At 40.0% G+C, this 18,284-nt stretch overlaps 1 protein-coding gene across 4 annotated transcripts in view; it reads right to left on the bottom strand.

Moving 5' to 3' along the window:
* LOC111964153 (transmembrane protein 164) overlaps positions 1-18,284 on the bottom strand; it is a 39,610-nt gene that overhangs the window by 15,596 nt on the left and 5,730 nt on the right. For 3 of the 4 annotated variants that reach the window (XR_011479917.1, XM_023987903.2, XM_023987904.2), the window contains exon 2: positions 3,620-3,669. Coding sequence is in view for 3 of the 4 variants with exons in the window: in XM_023987903.2 (XP_023843671.1) it covers positions 3,620-3,669 (50 nt within the window). In the remaining variant the exon portion in view is untranslated. Of the gene's footprint in view, positions 1-3,619; positions 3,670-6,959; positions 7,091-18,284 lie in introns of those variants that run through there. The other variant, XM_023987905.2, reaches the window with a different exon arrangement.

Raw genomic sequence — 18,284 nt, 5'->3', positions numbered from 1 at the left:
AGCTAATAGTAAGAACTATTTATGCTGATAAATCGTTGTTCTGTTGAAAAAATGTTAAACGCATAAGCTGCCATTTTTTTGGGGGTAGCTTCGCTTTGGCGAACTTGTATTGCGCAGTAAGGTTAATTTTAAAAATGTAATTCAGCGATGCATTAAGAACTAATTTGTCTTTCAAATGCTGTCCATGCTGTATTTTTTAGTCAAGTTTATGATTATTTAATGATTAGACTAAGTCACTCTCCAAGATGGCGCCCGACATTTTCTGCCCAGTTTAGCTACTTTTCTCATTGTATAACCAGATTTTTGTGGCTAAATATGCACATTTTCGAACAAACTCTATATGCATTGTGTAATATGATGTTACAGGACTGTCATCTGAAGAATTCTGAGAAGGTTAGTGAAAAAATTAATATATTTTGGTGGCGATAACGTTATCGCCCCCTTTGCCTTGATTTAATGCTGGTGTGATGTTAGCTCATGTGGTATGCTAATATAACGATATATTGTGTTTTCGCTGTAAAACACTTAGAAAATCTGAAATATTGTCTGGATTCACAAGATCTGTGTTTTTCAATTGCTGTACGCTGTGTATTTTCAGAAATGTTTTAAGATGAGTAATTAGGTAATACACGTTGCTCTCTGTAGTTATTCTAGTCGCTTTGGTGAGAGTTGTGATGGTGGCTGCAATGTAGAACTGTGATTTATACCTGAAAAATGCACATTTAAAAAAATAACATATGCTTATCCATAAATAGTTTATCAGACTGTCATCTTATGAAGTTGTTTCTTGGTTAGTGGCTATATATATCTTTATTTAGTCGAATTAGTGATAGCTACTGATGGAGTAAAAAAATGGTGGAGTAAAAAAAGTGGTGTCTTTTGCTAACGTGGTTAGCTAATAGATTTAATATTGTGTCTTCCCTGTAAACATTTTAAAAAATCAGAAATGATGGCTGGATTCACAAGATGTTGGGCTTTCATTTGCTGTATGCTGTGTATTTTTCAGAAATGTTTTAGGATGAGTATTTTGGTAATTGACGTCGGTCTCTGTAATTATTCCGGCTGCTTCCAACGCTATTTCTGATTGCAGCTGCAATGTAGGACTGTGATTTATACCTGAAATATGCACATTTTTCTAAAAAAAACATATGCTATACCATAAATATGTTATCAGACTGTCATCTTATGAAGTTGTTTCTTGGTTAGTGGCTATATATATCTTTATTTAGTCGAATTAGTGATAGCTACTGATGGAGTAAAAAAATGGTGGACAAAAAAAAAGTTGTGTCTTTTGCTATGGTGGTTAGCTAATAGAAATACATATTTTGTCTTCCCTGTAAAACATTTAAAAAATCGGAAATGATGGCTGGATTCACAAGATCTGTATCTTTCATTTGGTGTCTTGGACTTGTGATTTCATGAACATTTGATTATATGATATCCCTGTCGCTTTAGGCTAGGCTATGCTAGTCAGCTTTTTTGATGGGGGGGATCCCGGATCCGGGTTTGTGACTCTATAAAGGTTAAAAAGTAACTTAAATTGCCAACTATGTAAAAAAATTGCCTATAAAGCCAACAAATAAAAACATTGCAGCCTACAGGTAGAAAATATCCTGATAAAAATAAATATCCTAGGAATCACATTGGAACATTGTATCAACTATTAACTTTGGTCCAGCCCGAAGAGTGCTAGCAAATTTGCAACATTGTATAAAATATTTTGGGCCCTCAGTTTCCTGCACCAGTGAGCTCGGGACAGACACAGCTGTAGGCTATTTGCGCAAGGGATAAGAAGTAATCAGGTAGGCATATTTTATGATGTTTCCACTGGATCAGAGCATGATATTTTTCTCTTTCACGCTGAGTGGTTATGGAAAGGGAGAAAGCTGGAAAGATTTTTCAAAATACATTGAGGAACTATTGTCATTCTCAAAGGATGTAAAAACAGACTGTTTGCTTGTTGTTTGAGGTGAAGAAAACATTACTTTGAGAAGCTCCACAGCTCATTAGTGGTGGTGCGTTAAGCCAATCAGAAATACTATCAGATCCCCAAATGGGCACATTTATATGCCTACATTTGCACCCTGACACGGTCGCCAGATGTACGATGTTTCCTCCGACACATTGGTGCGGCTGGCTTCCTGGTTAAGTGGGCACTGTGTCAAGAAGCAGTGCGGCTTGGTTGGGTTATGTTTCAGAGGACGCACGGCTCTTGACCTTCGACTCTCCTGAGTCCGTACGGGAGTTGCAGCAATGAGACAAGACTGTAACTACCAATTGGATACCAAGAAATTGGGAAGAAAAAGGGGGGAAAAACATTTGGGGGAAAAAATAGGGTCTCCCAAGTATACAGACTACACTGTCTGACTTCAGTCTTGTTGCGCCATGGGTGTCCATTGTTTCTGAAGATGTGTTGTACTATAGCAGCTTTTTTCCAACATGAGCTTCAATAATGATAGTACAGTAATTCAAAAACAAGTGGACTAACAAAAACTCTTGTGGGATGTTGGCAATATTACACACCTCGGCTGTGATTATGAAATGTCCTGAGAAGGAACCTCAGCCTGACCGCCAGATGATGGAACTAAATTTGCATGGCATTGGTTTGAAATGTCATGGTCTGGTGTGGTGAAATGTGCACAGTGGTCATATATCAACAGCATAGTCAACTGTTTCTTGTGACATTCTAAAACCACAATGTTCTTTTCACTTTCGTGGCATTGCAGAAGTCCTAAAAAGGTTAGTAAAACAAGGAAAATTCAGACAAGTGGGGACATTTTGCCGGTCCCCATAAGGAAAAGGCTATTTTAGGGTTAGGGGCTAGGGAAAATAGGCTTTTGAAGGGTAATAAATGTTTTGGTCCCCACAAGGATAGTAAAACTTGTGTGTGTGTAATTAATGTTTGTCCATGTACTATGTAGGCACCTGAGCCATAGGGGAGACTAGGCATCTACCACCCCACTGTCAGATTAGGGGGGGGGCAGTGTTGCCTGTTTTTTGTCCACCCCACCTTGGTTCTGAAGTTACCATCCCCCACTAATTAACTTGTAATTTTAGCATATTACGTTTTTGAGCTAGTAATTTATCAATATTTATCTTTTACAAATTAAGTGGGCATTAACAGTTTTGTGGAACCATGAAGCCAGTGTCCAGTCAGTCTCATTGGATCTCCCTCCTCGTCTCTCGAGTGTAGCCTAATGCATGCAACCAGCTAGAGCAACTTCACAAGGAAGAGAACCGATTCAACAGATTGTGGTAAACCCTCAGAATTCCCCTCAGCTTCACATATTGTACATGCAGTTCCTGGCTAAGTTCAGTGTCCTACTGTGCTGGGACTCAGTCATAAGATGAGCACTGAGGTGTTGACAGGGTGATGGTCTATTTTAAGAAGAACTTTGACAGTCAGGTGAAGTAATGCCTGGGAAACTCCAGTCACTGGCTAGTCTGCGTTCTCACATAGCTAACTCAGCATGACACCTTAATACGTGGTGTGGTCAGGAGGATAGAATGGGTGGGTACTTGGGGTGAGGGTGGTTGGATACGTATTTGAGGGTGGTGGCTTGTTGAGGTGGGGTTGGGATTTCATGGCGGTGAGAGTGTGTAGAATGGAGGTACTCACCTAAAGAGGACCATGGCTGTTTTACATGGGGGACAGGCCAGCAAGAAGATCTGTGGAAAAAGATGAAAGAACACTGATAAAAATAAATATGCTACTGATATATTCAACTCCAAGTCGGGTCCTTTACGGATACTTGGTAGGCCGTGGTGCTACACGAGATACTGGGTAGGCCGTGGTGCTACACAAGATACTGGGTAGGCCGTGGTGCTACACGAGATACTGGGTAGGCCGTGGTGCTACACGAGATACTGGGTAGGCCGTGGAGCTACACGAGATACTGGGTAGGCCGTGGTGCCTTACACGAGATACTGGGTAGGCCGTGGTGCTACACGAGATACTGGGTAGGCCGTGGTGCTACACGAGATACTGGGTAGGCCGTGGTGCTTCCTTGAGAGTCGTTGTAAAAGCTGCATCCTGAAAAGGTCATAGAATGTACATAGGTTTTTAGTGACACCCAACACCAACAGGTTATATAAATCAGACTGACCACCAATATTATACTGAACAAAAATAAATGCAACATGCAACAATTTCAAAGATTGTACTGAGTTATAAGGAAATCAGTCAATTGAAATAAATTCATTAGGCCCTAAATCTAGGGATTTCACATGACTGGACCGGGGTGCAGCCATGGGTGGGCCTTGGGCATAGGCCCACCCACTTGGCAGCCAGGCCCAACTACTGGGGAGCCAGGCCCAGCCAATCAGAATTGGTTTTTCTGTACAAAAAAGCTTTATTACAAACACAGGCTGTACCTGTTTTAGGTTATAGTTATAACAGTTGCCAAGAAGGCTACTGAGGCTATTTGATCATAATGTAAGCCTATCAGAGTGGCCTACCATAAAAAACAAAATGCATCCCATAATATTTTAACATGGAAATAGCTGTGCTGTCATTCCGCCTACAGTAGCAACCAATGTGTGGTGTTCAATGTAGACTTTTGGAAAAAATATGCAGAGTTGACAACCTGTTTATCCACTTGTCATTCAGATAAGGTGACAAAATGTGTTGTTTGATACAAGAAACCACTTTACAAAATAAAGTATTATTCCCATACCATTATTACAGAGAATCAGACAAATTATGCTACCCTGTACGTATTGGCTACTTATTTAAGCCCGTCTCAAAATACAACACTGCCCCTTTAAAAATACAACACTGCTAGAAATGCACACATTTTGTGCTGTTGTAGGAAGCAACCACTCCCCCATTGTTGACTAGAAAGGTGTTATAACTGGGCTAATAACTCACTAACACAAACTATGAACAAATGTGCACATGTGGCTAAATGCAGCTATTGCTTTGATCTCTACAAGTACATCTACTCGTGACCACTCATGCTGTAAACACAGTCCAGTTCAAAGTGAATGGTCAGATCCATACATGGTAATGGTATATTTGTATATAGGGATACTGCAGCTGATTAGTTAGCCCGTACTCTACAGACCGGTGRGGCATGAGTCATCACTGTCAATGCAATAGACTCCTACTCTGATGCATTCTGCAAGAAAATATCTTGCATAGTTAGCTTTGCATACGAAGTCTTGCATAGTTAGTTTTGTTGTTTTGGTGTGTTGCATTGAAAGTGGCTAATATGGGCAATTCCCACAGTAGAGGGAAACATTGATAGTGTTAACTAAAAAGGGGAAAACTAGAAAGTTGAGTCAAGTTTAATCTTGTGCTTCTCTACGCAGGCTGATATTTATTCTGCGCGGCTGTCCTGCGTGCCCACGCACACACGCAGTTTAGAGGGCACATTGCTCCTCAGCACCCTCAACTTGAGACACCTGTGGCATTGTGTTGTGACAAAACTGCAAAAAAAATTACAAGTGGCCTTTTATTGTCCCCAGCACAAGGTGCATTTGTGTAATGATCATGCTGTTTAATCAGATTCTTCTTGTCAGGTGGATGGATTATCTTGGAAAATGAGAAATTCTCACTAACAGGGATGTAAACAAATTTGGGCACAACATTTGGGAGAAATAAGCTTTTTGTGCATATGGAACATTTCTGGGATTTTTATTTTAGCTCATGAAACATGGGAACAACACTTTACATGTTGCATTTATATTTTTGTTCAGTATATTTAACTCCTTATTTTTGGCACTAAACAGTCTCCATATGTACTTCCATTCACTTTTTCAACTGGTACCGGGGGACCTTCAGAACGAGTCTTGTGAGGCCTGTGGTCATCCTAGAGCAAAACATGTTCGTGAGAGTTTCACCTTTGCACAGAGGGGTCATATTAGTGTGCAGCCCAAACTGTTTGGACGCTACAGACAGAAGTTGGCAGATCGGCTGTACCGACTTCAGACCCAAGGCGCTTGTGGGAGTCGTAGAGCAATCACAATAGTAGGCCAAACCGTTCGGACACTACATATGATTTTGTGAAAAGGGATGTCTCATGGCCTTTCACCACAGCTGCAGAAGTGCGACATAGGCTAATGTGATGGATTGAGACGTATCCAATGCAAACAAAAAACATCTCCAGCTTAAACTGACTGATATTTATGGGGATAGTTATTTTTTTACTAATGAAATTTCAGCGGGGGCGCTGACATCAACCTTAGGGGGTTAAAACACCTGGCTTTCTGTGTAATCTCTCAAATTATTAGGACATGTAAACACCTTAAAAGGAAAATTCCTTCAAGGTCCATTGCTGATATAGTCCCAAAATGTCATGATTTCAAAAGCAGGATTATATGATGCAAAATGCATCATACTGGCTATATTTCTGTATTTTTGAAGTTATACATCTTAAACTTGATTGCTGACATGCAAACATTTTTGGGACTATACTCTTATCTAATCATTTGTCAATTAGTCAGGGAAGTTGTTAAAAGATTACTACACATCAGTTCCAGCAGTGTGATCTGCACACATGCTTGCACAAGCAGCTCGAGCCTCCCTCTTTTGCGGGAGGGAAGTGAGTTCAGAAAAACTGAAAGTATGCATTCTCACATACAAACGTCTCCAAAAATAACATGGTCGCTGTGATACTGTTTATTTTGATTGCCGATTTTTTACATTTATCAAAGTCCCATCAGGTAGTCTGATTTCAGATGTGTCCATGTAAACAGGATTATGAGGGAAATCTTTATTCTTGCAACGCAGGTACACATTTTAAACTATTATATTAAATCTGAGGATTCACAATAATTGTATTATTGTGTGCATGTAAACGTACCGAACAATGGATAAAGTGAACACTTACAACCATCTCAACTGTCATTTACTGCATAAGCTACTAACCTAAAACAGATGCACTCTAAATTATTTTAAAATGGCAGAAGCTCTGAATGATGGAGCCGAAAGGAAATTAGTATGAATATTTTATTACCATCAAACCCCTGCAACTTATCCAGAATGCCGCAGCCCGCCTGGTGTTCAACCTTCAAGTTTTCCCATGTCACACTGCTCCTCCACACACTCCACTGGCTCCCTGTCAAAGCTCACATCAACTACAAGACCATAGTACTTGCCTATGGAGCAGCAAGAGGAACTGCCCCTCCCTACCTTCAGGCTACGCTCAAATCCTACAACCGGACTACTCCATTCTGGCACCTCTAGTGTCTTGGCCCTCCCACCCCTACAGGAGGGCAGCTCCCACTCAGCCCAGTCCAAGCTCTTCTCGGTCCTGGCACCCCAATGGTGGAACCAATAAACTAACTCGCACTTGACTCTTCCCACCCTACTAGCGCTGACTTTGCTGATAGCTACTTTGAGGAAACATGTACTTACTATGACTGAGATGTTGCTGTCCCACCTAGCTATCTTAAAGGGATTCTTTGGGATTTTGGCAATGAGGCCCTTTATCTACTTCCCCAGAGTCAGATGACTGCACTAACTGTAAGTCCCTCTGGATAAGAGCGTCTGCAACATGACTAAACTGTAAAATTACCAGTTTGCAAATATTTGTTCATTGCACTTGTGTGCCTTCGTATTAGTGAGTATTGTGCTAGACTGCTAGTAGTGTTCTGTTTTGGTGGACATTTTCTCAGCCAGATGTGACATTCTGAATATCTTGGTCTGTCAAGGCCAGTGCTAGACCCCTGCCTGAACCCTGTGCTCCCATGCTGCTCACTGCTCTTCCCCTCAAGAAGTAGGCCGCTTTACACACTCATCCTTCTCCAGCCACACAGCTGCCTGCCTGCCTGCCCACCTCTCTGCCCAGAGACTCTGCTTGGGTTATGTAAATGTCTTAACACAAAACAGGAACAAGCATGTCTTGGATGTAAATTAGGGTTTTGCCATACAAATTTGCAGGTTTACTCACTGGTATGGTATCTGACAAAGAGTTTTTGGCCAATGCATGTAAAGACTGGTGCATGCTTATATGCATGTCGACGCAGGTAGCCTAATTGAATATGCAGCACCAAGAGAAGGAACCATTCCGGAGGCCCCATGCTATACCCTGCTGGGTGGGGCTGTGATACTAGAGCAGTGTTTCCCAGGACCAAGGTGGGCAGGCAGGGAGCTTAGTTTTTTGACCTAGCACTATTAAGTAGATTCAAATAATCAAAGCTTGATGAGTTAGTTATTTGAATCCGCTGTGTAGTGCTAGGGGAAAAAAAACTAAATTTCCACCGAGTGTGGGCCCCAGGAACAGGTTTCCTTGTACTAGAGCACTATAGCATTCTACTCTTAGCTTGACTGGGCTATGGCATGCTGAGCCATGTTGTCATCTACTTAGTTGTTGTTCAGTGCAGTAGACCCTTATGGAAACCATAGGTGGACCCCCCCCCCAAAGACCAATTAAAGAAGCATTCGTTCTCAGGATAATTGATTTACAGAGAATGGTTCAATTCCCATTCGAATGGAACATCCTGAGACATACACCTCTGGAAACCTCCTTCCAGGGACAACATCTTGAGTTCCATCTAATGAGATAATGACAGGGCAAAGCATTCGTTATGTGTGCATGCTGTGCTTTTGTTCCAGCAAGATGACACAGTGGTGAGTAACAATGGGAAGCCCCCCCGCAGAACAGCCTCAATTTGTCGGGCATGGACTCCACAAGATGTCGAAAGCGTTCCACAGGGACGCTGGCCCATGTTGACTCCAATGCTTCCCAAAGTTCTGTCAAGTTGGCTGGATGTCCTTTGGGTGGTGGACCATTCTTGATACACATAGGAAACCCAGCAGTGTTGCAGTTCTTGACACAAACCGGTATGCCTGGCACCTACAACCATACCCCATTCATTCAAAGGCACTTACATTTGTTGTCAATCCATGTTTCAATTGTCTCAGCTTAAAAATCATACTTTAACCAGTCTCCTCCCTTTCATCTATACTGATTGAGGTAGATTTAACAAGTGACATCAATTAAGGGATAGAGTTCACCTGCTCAGTCTATGTCATGGAAAGAGAAGTGATCAACTGACCAAGGTATCCCTGTTTGATATTACCCACAGCCTTGTAGGGCTGACCCCATTTAGTAGACTGATCGATAAGCTGTTGGTCGACCGAGATTAGTCGAGCAGTAGCCAAAAGAAATAGACATACAGTACCAGTCAAAAGTCTGGACACACCTACTTATTCAAGGGTTTTTCTTTATTTGACTAATTTCTATATTGTAGAATAGTGAAGACACCAATACTATGAAATAACACATATGGAATCATGTAGTAACCAAAAAAAAAAAAAAAGGGTTAAACAAATCAAAATATATTTTTGATTCTTCAAAGCAGCCACCCTTTGCCTTGATGACAGCTTTGCACACTCTTGGCATTCTCTCAACCAGCTTCACCTGGAATGCTTTTCTAACTGTCTTGAAGAAGTTCCCACATATGCTGGGCACTTTTTGGCTGCTTTTCCTAAAGGTTGCTAGATTGAGCTGACAAAATAAAAATATGTCGTTCTGCCCCTGAACAATGCAGTTAAAACTTCTTAAGACTAGGGGGCAGTATTTTCGTTTTTGGCTAAAAAACGTACCCATTTGAAACTGCCTATTTCTCAGCCCCCGAAACTAGAATATGCATATAATTGTCAGATTAGGATAGAAAACTCTAAAGTTTCCAAAACTGTCTTAATATTGTCTGTGAGTTTAACAGAACTGATATTGCAGGCGAAAACCGGAGGAAAATCCAATCAGGAAGTGCCTTTTTTTGAAACCTCTCTGTTCTTATGCATCCCTATTACCCATTTAAAGGGATATCAACCAGATTCCTTTTTCTARGGCTTCCCCAAGGTGTCAACAGTCATTAGACAAAGTTTCAGGCTTTTATTTTGAAAAATGAGCGTGAAAGATCACATTGCYTAAGTGGATAGGTGGGGGCTCTCAGAGTGAGTTGTGCGCAACAGAGAAAAACAGCCATTGTTTCTCCCGGTCCGATTGAAAAAACAACACTCCCGGTTGCTATATTATCGAATATATATTTGAAAAACATCCTGAGGATTGATTATAAAAAACGTTTGACATGTTTCTGTGGACATTATGGATATTATTTGGCATTTTCGTATGTGTTTTCGTGACCGCTCTTTCCGGTGGATTTCGGAGCATAACGCACCAAACGAATACGAGGTATTTGGATATAAAAGTAATATTTATCGAACAAAAAGAACATTTGTTGTGAAACTGGGAGTCTCGTGAGTGGAACCACCCGAAGATTATCAAAGGTAAACGATTAATTTGATTGCTTTTCTTACTTTCATGACCAAGCTAAAATAAGGCTAAGCTAATGTAGCATAGAAAGCTACACTCACAAAAGCTTGGATTTCTTTCGCTGTAAAATATATTTTCAAAATCTGACACGATAGGTGGATTAACAACAAGCTAAGCTGTGTTTTGGTATATTTCACTTGTGATTGCATGATTATAAATATTTGTAGTAATATTATTTGACTGTGGCGCTATGCTATTCAGCGTTGCTGATGACAATTATCCCGGATCCGGGATGGGTGGTTGAGAAAGGTTAACCCACTGTTCCTAGGCCGTCATTGTAAATAAGAATTTGTTCTTAACTGACTTGCCTCGTTACATAAAAGGTAAATAAAATAATAATAATAGTCATCATCCCAAACCATCTCAATTGGGTTGAGGTCGGGGGATTGTGGAGGCCAAGTCATCGGATGCAGCAATCCACTCTCCTTCTTGGTCAAATAGTCCTTACACAGCCTGGAGGTGTGTTGGGTCATTGTCCTGTTGAAAAACAAATGATAGCGCAAACCAGATGGCATGGCATATCGCTGCAGAACACTGTGGTAGCCATGCTGGTTAAGTGTGCCTTGGATTCTAAATAAATCACTGAGTGTAAACAGCAAAGCACCCCCACACCTCCGCCTCCATGCTTCACGGTAGGAACCACACATGCAGAGATCATCCGTTCACCTACTCTGCGTCTCAAAGACACGGCAGTCGGAACCAAAAATCTCAAATTTGGACTCATCAGACCAAAAGGACAGATTTCCACCAGTCTAGTGTTCATTGCTTGTGTTTCTTGGCCCAAGCTAGTCTCTTCTTCTTACTGGTGTTCTTTAGTAGTGGATTCTTTGCAGCAATTCGACCATGAAGACCTGATTCACGCAGTCTCCTCTGAACAGTTGATGTTGAGATGTGTCTGTTACTTGAACTCTGTGAAGCATTTATTTGGGATCCAATTTCTGAGGCTGGTAACTCTAATGTACTTATCCTCTGCAGCAAAGATAACTCTGGGTCTTCCTTTCCTGTGGCAATCCTCATGAGAGCCAGTTGCATCATAGCACTTGATGGTTTTTGCGACTGCACTTGAAGAAACGTTCAATGTTCTTGAAATTTTCCGGATTAACTGATCTTCATGTCTTAAAGTAATGGACTGTCATTTCTCTTTGCTAATTTGAGCTGTTCTTGCCATAATATGGATTTGGGCTTTTATCAAATAGGGCTATCTTCTGTATACCACCCCTACCTTGTCACAACACAACTGATTGGCTCAAACGCATTAAGAAGGAAAGAAATTCCACAAATTAACTTTTAAGAAGGCACACCTGTTAATTGATATCCATTCTAGGTGACTACCTCATGAAGCTGGTTGAGAGAATGCCAAGACTGTGCAAAGCTGTCATCAAGGCAGCGTGTGGCTACTTTGAAGAATCTCAAATATAAAATATATTTTGATTTGTTTAACACTTTTTTGGTTACTACATGATACCATGAGTCTTATTTCATGGTTTTGACCTCTTCACTATTAGAAAATAGTAAAAAATAAAGGAAAGAAATTCCGCACATTTCCCAACTCCATAGGCCTCTCTGGCACTCCCCAATCACCTCTGCAAGTCTGCATAGCTCATGAGTGGCAGTTAACTAGTGTTCCAACAAGCTTTAACAGTATCACATCAGAATTAGACGAAGTTGTTCCAAATCGAAATGTTTAAGTTTAGGCATTAACTCTGAAATCGTGATCTTTATCTCCTATCATATTGCACAAGTTGACTACAGGTATTTACTTAAAAAGTTTCTAAAAAAATATTCAAATTGGTGATGCACCGATATTACATTTTTGGCTGATACCGATATCCAATATTTTCCTTGCCCCCCCCAAAAACGATACCAGTAACCGATATTAAAACTTTTAGCGGCCTTTTAAGCATTCTTATACAGTTAAATAGTGAAAACACACACAGCGGTCTAAGGCACTGCATCTCAGTGAAGAGGAATCACTACAGTCCCTGGTTCAAATACAGGCTGTATCACATCCGGCCGTGATTGGGAGTCCCATAGGGCGGCGCACAATTGGCCCAGCGTCGTCCGGGTTTGCCATGATTGTAAATAAGAATTTGTTTTTAACTGACTTGCCTTGTTAAATAAAAAAGGTTACGCACACACGCGAAAAAGTTATTTTGTTGGCATTTACGTATGTCCCCATTACCAGTAAAACATAACCAAACCCATTTATTTCACTTACTTGTGCTGTTTCGCTGTTCATTTGTTCAGTCATTTCATTCTCAACCAGGATTTCTCATACTATGGAATGCCGTTTGGGTCGTTGCGTGTCAAATAAGCTTGTTGACCAATCATGACCTGAATATGACTGCACGTCACATAATTTTACACGTTCAAACATTTTTTACGTGGTTATTACACTATCACTCGTATTTCATATGTCACAACGATTCATTGATACGTATGCTGTGATGCTGGTAGTTCTCGCGCACCTACAGTGCTGGTCATTTAAAAAAAAGCTGGCTAGCTCATAAATGCAAACAATGTTCTTCCCCAAAAACATAGCAAAATGACATACTGTTTCAATAGCTATAGTTAGCAAATTCAGAACACACAACATTCTATAATAGAACTGTGTTATTTTACGTGTGAAATTAAAAGCTTATTTAGCGCGTCAAAAAGTGTTAGGACTCATCAAATAGTGTTATTTGAAGTGTATCTTCTTTGACACGCAGACCCAAACGGCGTTCCATAGTATGTCATGAAGCTAATAGCTATTACTGTGTAACTCTGGTAGAGCAACATGTGTACCGGTGCTCGACCAGTCAGCGAAAGCCAACGTCACCCACGACAGAGAACAGTTGATAGCCACGGTCAATGAATACCATTATCTTGGCGTGAATGGATTTTGCCTTTGAGTTGTCTCACTGAAATTTTCTTACTTACTCTTTCAAATAACTTCTCGATCCACACAGAAGACATTGTGGGTTAGGTTAGGAATGCTGTGTTGCATGTGTAGTGCAACATTTTACGTGGTGTCATTATGTCATGTACCTACGTTATAAAAGGTATGCATGTCAGCTTTGACATCGGTGTTAAACTAGACACCGGGCCGATACCGATGTTGTCATTTTTAGCTAATGTCGGCCGATTCCGATATGTTCACCGATATATTGTGCATCCCTAATTCAAATATATTAAAGAAATAGTTTCAACGGTATTGGGAAACCATTGTGGCTTTTACCAAAATACTCCGGTATACCGGCCAAGCCTAGTTGTCGTTGTTGCATCTATTCTATAGCAGAGATTCTCAAGTGGTGGGTCTCGACCCCGCAGGAGATTTTGAATAGGTCGTGGGTGTCGGAGGAAAAAATAAATAATAATAGCAGGGAGGGGGGGATACTCCTGTCTGAACTTAAACAACTAAAACCAGGAAGAGTAGAAATTATAAAGAACCTAAAAATGTTATAATTTCATCTGAACAATTTTTCTTCAATCACAGTATTTTAAATATAGAGCTGTTAGCAGAGCTTTTTAGCGGATTTGGTTGATTTTGTGATCTCAAACCAGTGAGCTTATTAACATTCTTCATCAAGAATATGGACAATATTTCATTATTGACAATGAAAAAGGTGGTAATGTTGTTCCCTTGTCAAATAATTGCTACATTTACTATCAATACAGAATTAAAAATAGTTTTCCAGATTGCATTTTGGCATAAAAATACATCAGGATGCAAATATTTGCTCGAAACTGACAACCTGGTTAAATTTGGGTCCCAAAGCAAAACCAGTTGAGACCCACTGTTGTATAGCAAACTTCACAGCAAAAGAATCCACTGTTCCTTTCCACGCAAAACCTCCAACTTACTCCACAATAAGTCACAGCAGCTCATCTTTGTCCACACTGACCAGACATATGCTAATGAGGGGCCACAGCTCAGACCTGTAACTCTAAACCCCCTGGTTAACATTGACCAGGATTCAAAGAGTTCCCAGAATAGTAAACGGTAAGTGGAATTGGAAGTGAAAGGCATCTCCCAGTAGTCTCTAGGAGGCAGGCAGAACTATGACTACTCCTTATTTACCAGACAAATATTGGTCTAGTGCAAACAAGTCAGATAAACAGTCAAACAGCTGGCAGCCTGTGAAAAGATGCTTCATATACAGTCATCAGATTGACTGATTGCATAGATATGCCTGTTGGTCATTGATACAAGCAGAATTGTACAAATTTAAAAAAGATTAGACTGCACTCACTTTGCTTGATATAAATGCTTATTTAAAAAATGTAACACTGGAGGTGCCTTGCAAAAGTATTCACCCCCCTTGGCGTTTTTCCTATTTTCCTACACAACCTGCAATTTAAATTGATTTTTATTTTGGATTTCATGTAATAGACATACACAAAATAGTAAAAATTGGTTAAGTGAAAGAAAAAAAACATGTTTAAAAAAAATCTCCAAATTAAAATAAACTGAAAAGTGGTGCGTGCATATGTATTCACCCCTTTGCTATGAAGCCCCTAATTAAGATCTGGTGCAACTAATTACCTTCAGAAGTCACATAATTTGTTAAATAAAGTCCACCTGTGTGCAATCTAAGTGTCACATGATCTCATATATACACACACACACACACATACACACTTAATATATATATATTATATATACTATATATTATATATAATATTATATATATATATAATATATATATTATATATATCACACACCCTGTTCTGAAAGGCCCCAGAGTCTGCAACACCCCTACAAGGGGCACCACCAAGCAAGCGGCACTATGAAGACCAAGGAGCTCTCCAAACAGGTCAGGGACAAAGTTGTGGAGAAGTACAGATCAGTTGGCTATAAAAAAAAATAAAAAATAACTTTGAACATCCCACGGAGCACCATTAAATCCTTGATTAAACAAATTTGAAAGAATAGCCTGACTGCCATTAGGTACAGAGATGAGATCCTCAGACCCCTTGTGAGACCATATGCTGGTGCGGTTGCCCTGGGTCCTCCTAATGCAAGACAATGCTAGACCTCATGTGGCTGGAGTGTGTCATCAGTTCCTGCAAGAGGAAGGCATTGAGCTATGGACTGGCCCGCCCGTTCCCCAGACCTGAAATATTGAGCACATCTGGGACATCATGTCTCGCTCCATCCACCAACGCCACGTTGCACCACAGACTGTCCAGGAGCATGCCAGGCATTGTAGGGAGGTCATACAGGCGTGGAGGCCACACACACTACTGAGCCTCATTTTGACTTGTTTTAAGACATTACATCAAAGTTGGATCAGCCTGTAGTGTGGTTTTCCACTTTAATTTTGAGTGTGACTCCAAATCCAGACCTCCATGGGTTGATAAATTTGATTTCCATTGATAATTTTTGTGTGATTTTGTTGTCAGCACATTCAACTATGTAAAGAAAAAGTATTTAATAAGAATATTTCATTCATTCAGATCTAGGATGTGTTATTTTAGTGTTCCCTTTATTTTTTGAGCAGTGTATATGTATATATATTAGTTGAAGTCAGAAGTTTACATACATCTTAGCCAAATACATTAAATTCAGTTTCACAATTCCTGACATTTAATCCTAGTAAAAATTCCCCGTCTTAGGTCAGTTAGGATCACCACTTTATTTTAAGAATGTGAAATGTCAGAATAGTAAAGAGAATGAATATTTCAGCTTTTATTTCTTTCATCACATTCCCAGTGGGTCAGAAGTTTACATACACCAATTAGGATTTGGTAGCATTGCCTTTAAAGTGTTTAACTTTTTAGGGATAGGGGGCAGCATTTTCACTTTGGTGAATAACGTGCCCAGAGTGAACTGCCTCCTACTCTGTCCAAGATGCTAATATATGCATATTATTATTACTATTGGATATAAAACACTCTGACGTTTCTAAAACTGTTTGATTGATGTCTGTGAGTATAACAGAGCTGCAAGAACCTGAGAAAAAATCAAACAGGAAGTGAGAATTCTGAGGCTGGTCGATTTTCAACTCATCGCCTATTGAAATCCCAGTGGGATATGGATCTGTTTGCACTTCCTACGCCTTCCACTAGATGTCAACAGTCTGTAACACATTGAATGAAGCTTCTACTGTGATGTTGAGCCGGATGGGAGCTGTTTGAGTCAGTGGTCTGGCAGTGTGCCAGGTCCTGGTCACGCGCATTCCACATGATATCGACTTGCGTTCCATTACTTTCTATAGACACAAAGGAATTCTCCGGTTGGAACGTTATTGAATATTTATGATAACATCCAAAGATTGATTCTATACTTAGTTTGACAAGTTTATTCGACCTGTAATATAATTTTTGAAGTTTTCGTCCGAAGTTCGCCTGGACCTGCACGAGCGTTTTGGATATGCGTACTCAACGTGCTAACAAAAGTAGCTACTTGGACATAAATAAATGGACATTATCGAACAAAACAACAATTTATTGTGGTATTAGGATTCCTGGGAGTGCATTCTGTTGAAGATCAAAGGTAAGGGAATATTTATCATGTAATTTTGTATTTCTATTGACTCCAACATGGCGGAGAAATGTTGTTTCTATCTGAGCGCCGTCTTTAAAAAAAAATCTGACACAGCGGTTGCATTAAGAACAAGTGTATCTTTAATTCTATGTAAAACATGTATTTTTCATCAAAGTTTATGATGAGTATTTCTGTTATTTGATGTGGCTCTCTGCAATATCTCAGGATATTTTGGAGGCATTTTTGAACATGGCGCCATGTAAACTGAGATTTTTGGATATAAATATGAACTTTATCAAACAAAACATACATGTATTGTGTAACATGAAGTCCATTGAGTGTCATCTGATGTCATCAAAGGTTAGTGATTAATTTTATCTCTATTTCTGCTTTTTGTGACTCCTCTCTTGGCTGGAAAAATGGCTGTGTTTTTCTGTGACTAGGTACTGACCTAACATAATCAGATGGTGTGCTTTCGTCGTAAAGCCTTTTTGAAATCGGACACTGTGGTGGGATTAACAACAAGTTTATCTTTAAAATGGTGTGAAATACTTGTATGTTGAGGAATTGTAATTATGAGATTTCTGTTGTTTGAATTTGGCGCCCTGCACTTTCACTGGCTGTTGTCATATCGATCCCGTTAACGGGATCTCAGCCGTAAGACGTTAATTGAAATGCATTCCAGGTGACTACCTCATGAAGCTGTTTGAGGGAATGCCAAGAGTGTGCAAAGCTGTCAAGGCAAAAGGTGGCTACTTTGAAAAATCTAAAATGTATTTTGATTTGTTTAACACTTTTTTGGTTACTACATGATTCCTCCATATGTTATTTCATACTTTTGATGTCTTCAATATTATTCTTCATTGTAGAAAATAGTAAAAATAAAGAAAAACCCTGGAATGAGTAAGTGTGTCCAAACTTGACTGGTAGTGAATATGGATGATTTCTAAAGCCAGGCACATTCAACAGTTAGGTCTGTAATCAACAGCCTAGTTTAGTTGAGGTTTCCTCTCTCCTCACTTTTCTTAGACAATTAAGGCAAGGAGTGTTTTCTCGTCCCCTAACTCTGCTGCTGCCCCCGCCTCATTGTTCTCAACACCAATATGCTGGTTAACGTTGCTATTATGCACATAGCAACATGGTCTAGGAAAAGGCACCAATTCAACAGTGCACGTATGCGTTTCAGAACCGCGGACATCGACCACTATCCAACACGGGAGAAAGCGCATGCTATAAAATGTAATTCTAACCATATATAATATAAATATTATTATTATATAAATATATTAACCATATACAATTTCAGTAGCACATCTTAGACTGATGGACTGTGTCATCCCAACAGCCTCCACAATGGATCAGTCCACTCACAGGCACGAATCAGACAGGTGTCTTGTACACCATGATTATTATTATTATTTTTGCTGCCGTTTACACGTTGGATAGCCTTGGGCTTCAGAGCCCAATAAAACAGACTTTCTTGATGACTGCAGTCTTGTAATCATAACATGCCCTTTTTCTGATCAATG

Source organism: Salvelinus sp. IW2-2015, linkage group LG5 (assembly GCF_002910315.2).
Source record: "Salvelinus sp. IW2-2015 linkage group LG5, ASM291031v2, whole genome shotgun sequence".
Lineage (NCBI taxonomy): Eukaryota > Metazoa > Chordata > Actinopteri > Salmoniformes > Salmonidae > Salvelinus > Salvelinus sp. IW2-2015.
Note: the sequence above shows the minus strand (reverse complement) of the source record. Positions and strands in the feature narration are given on the sequence as shown.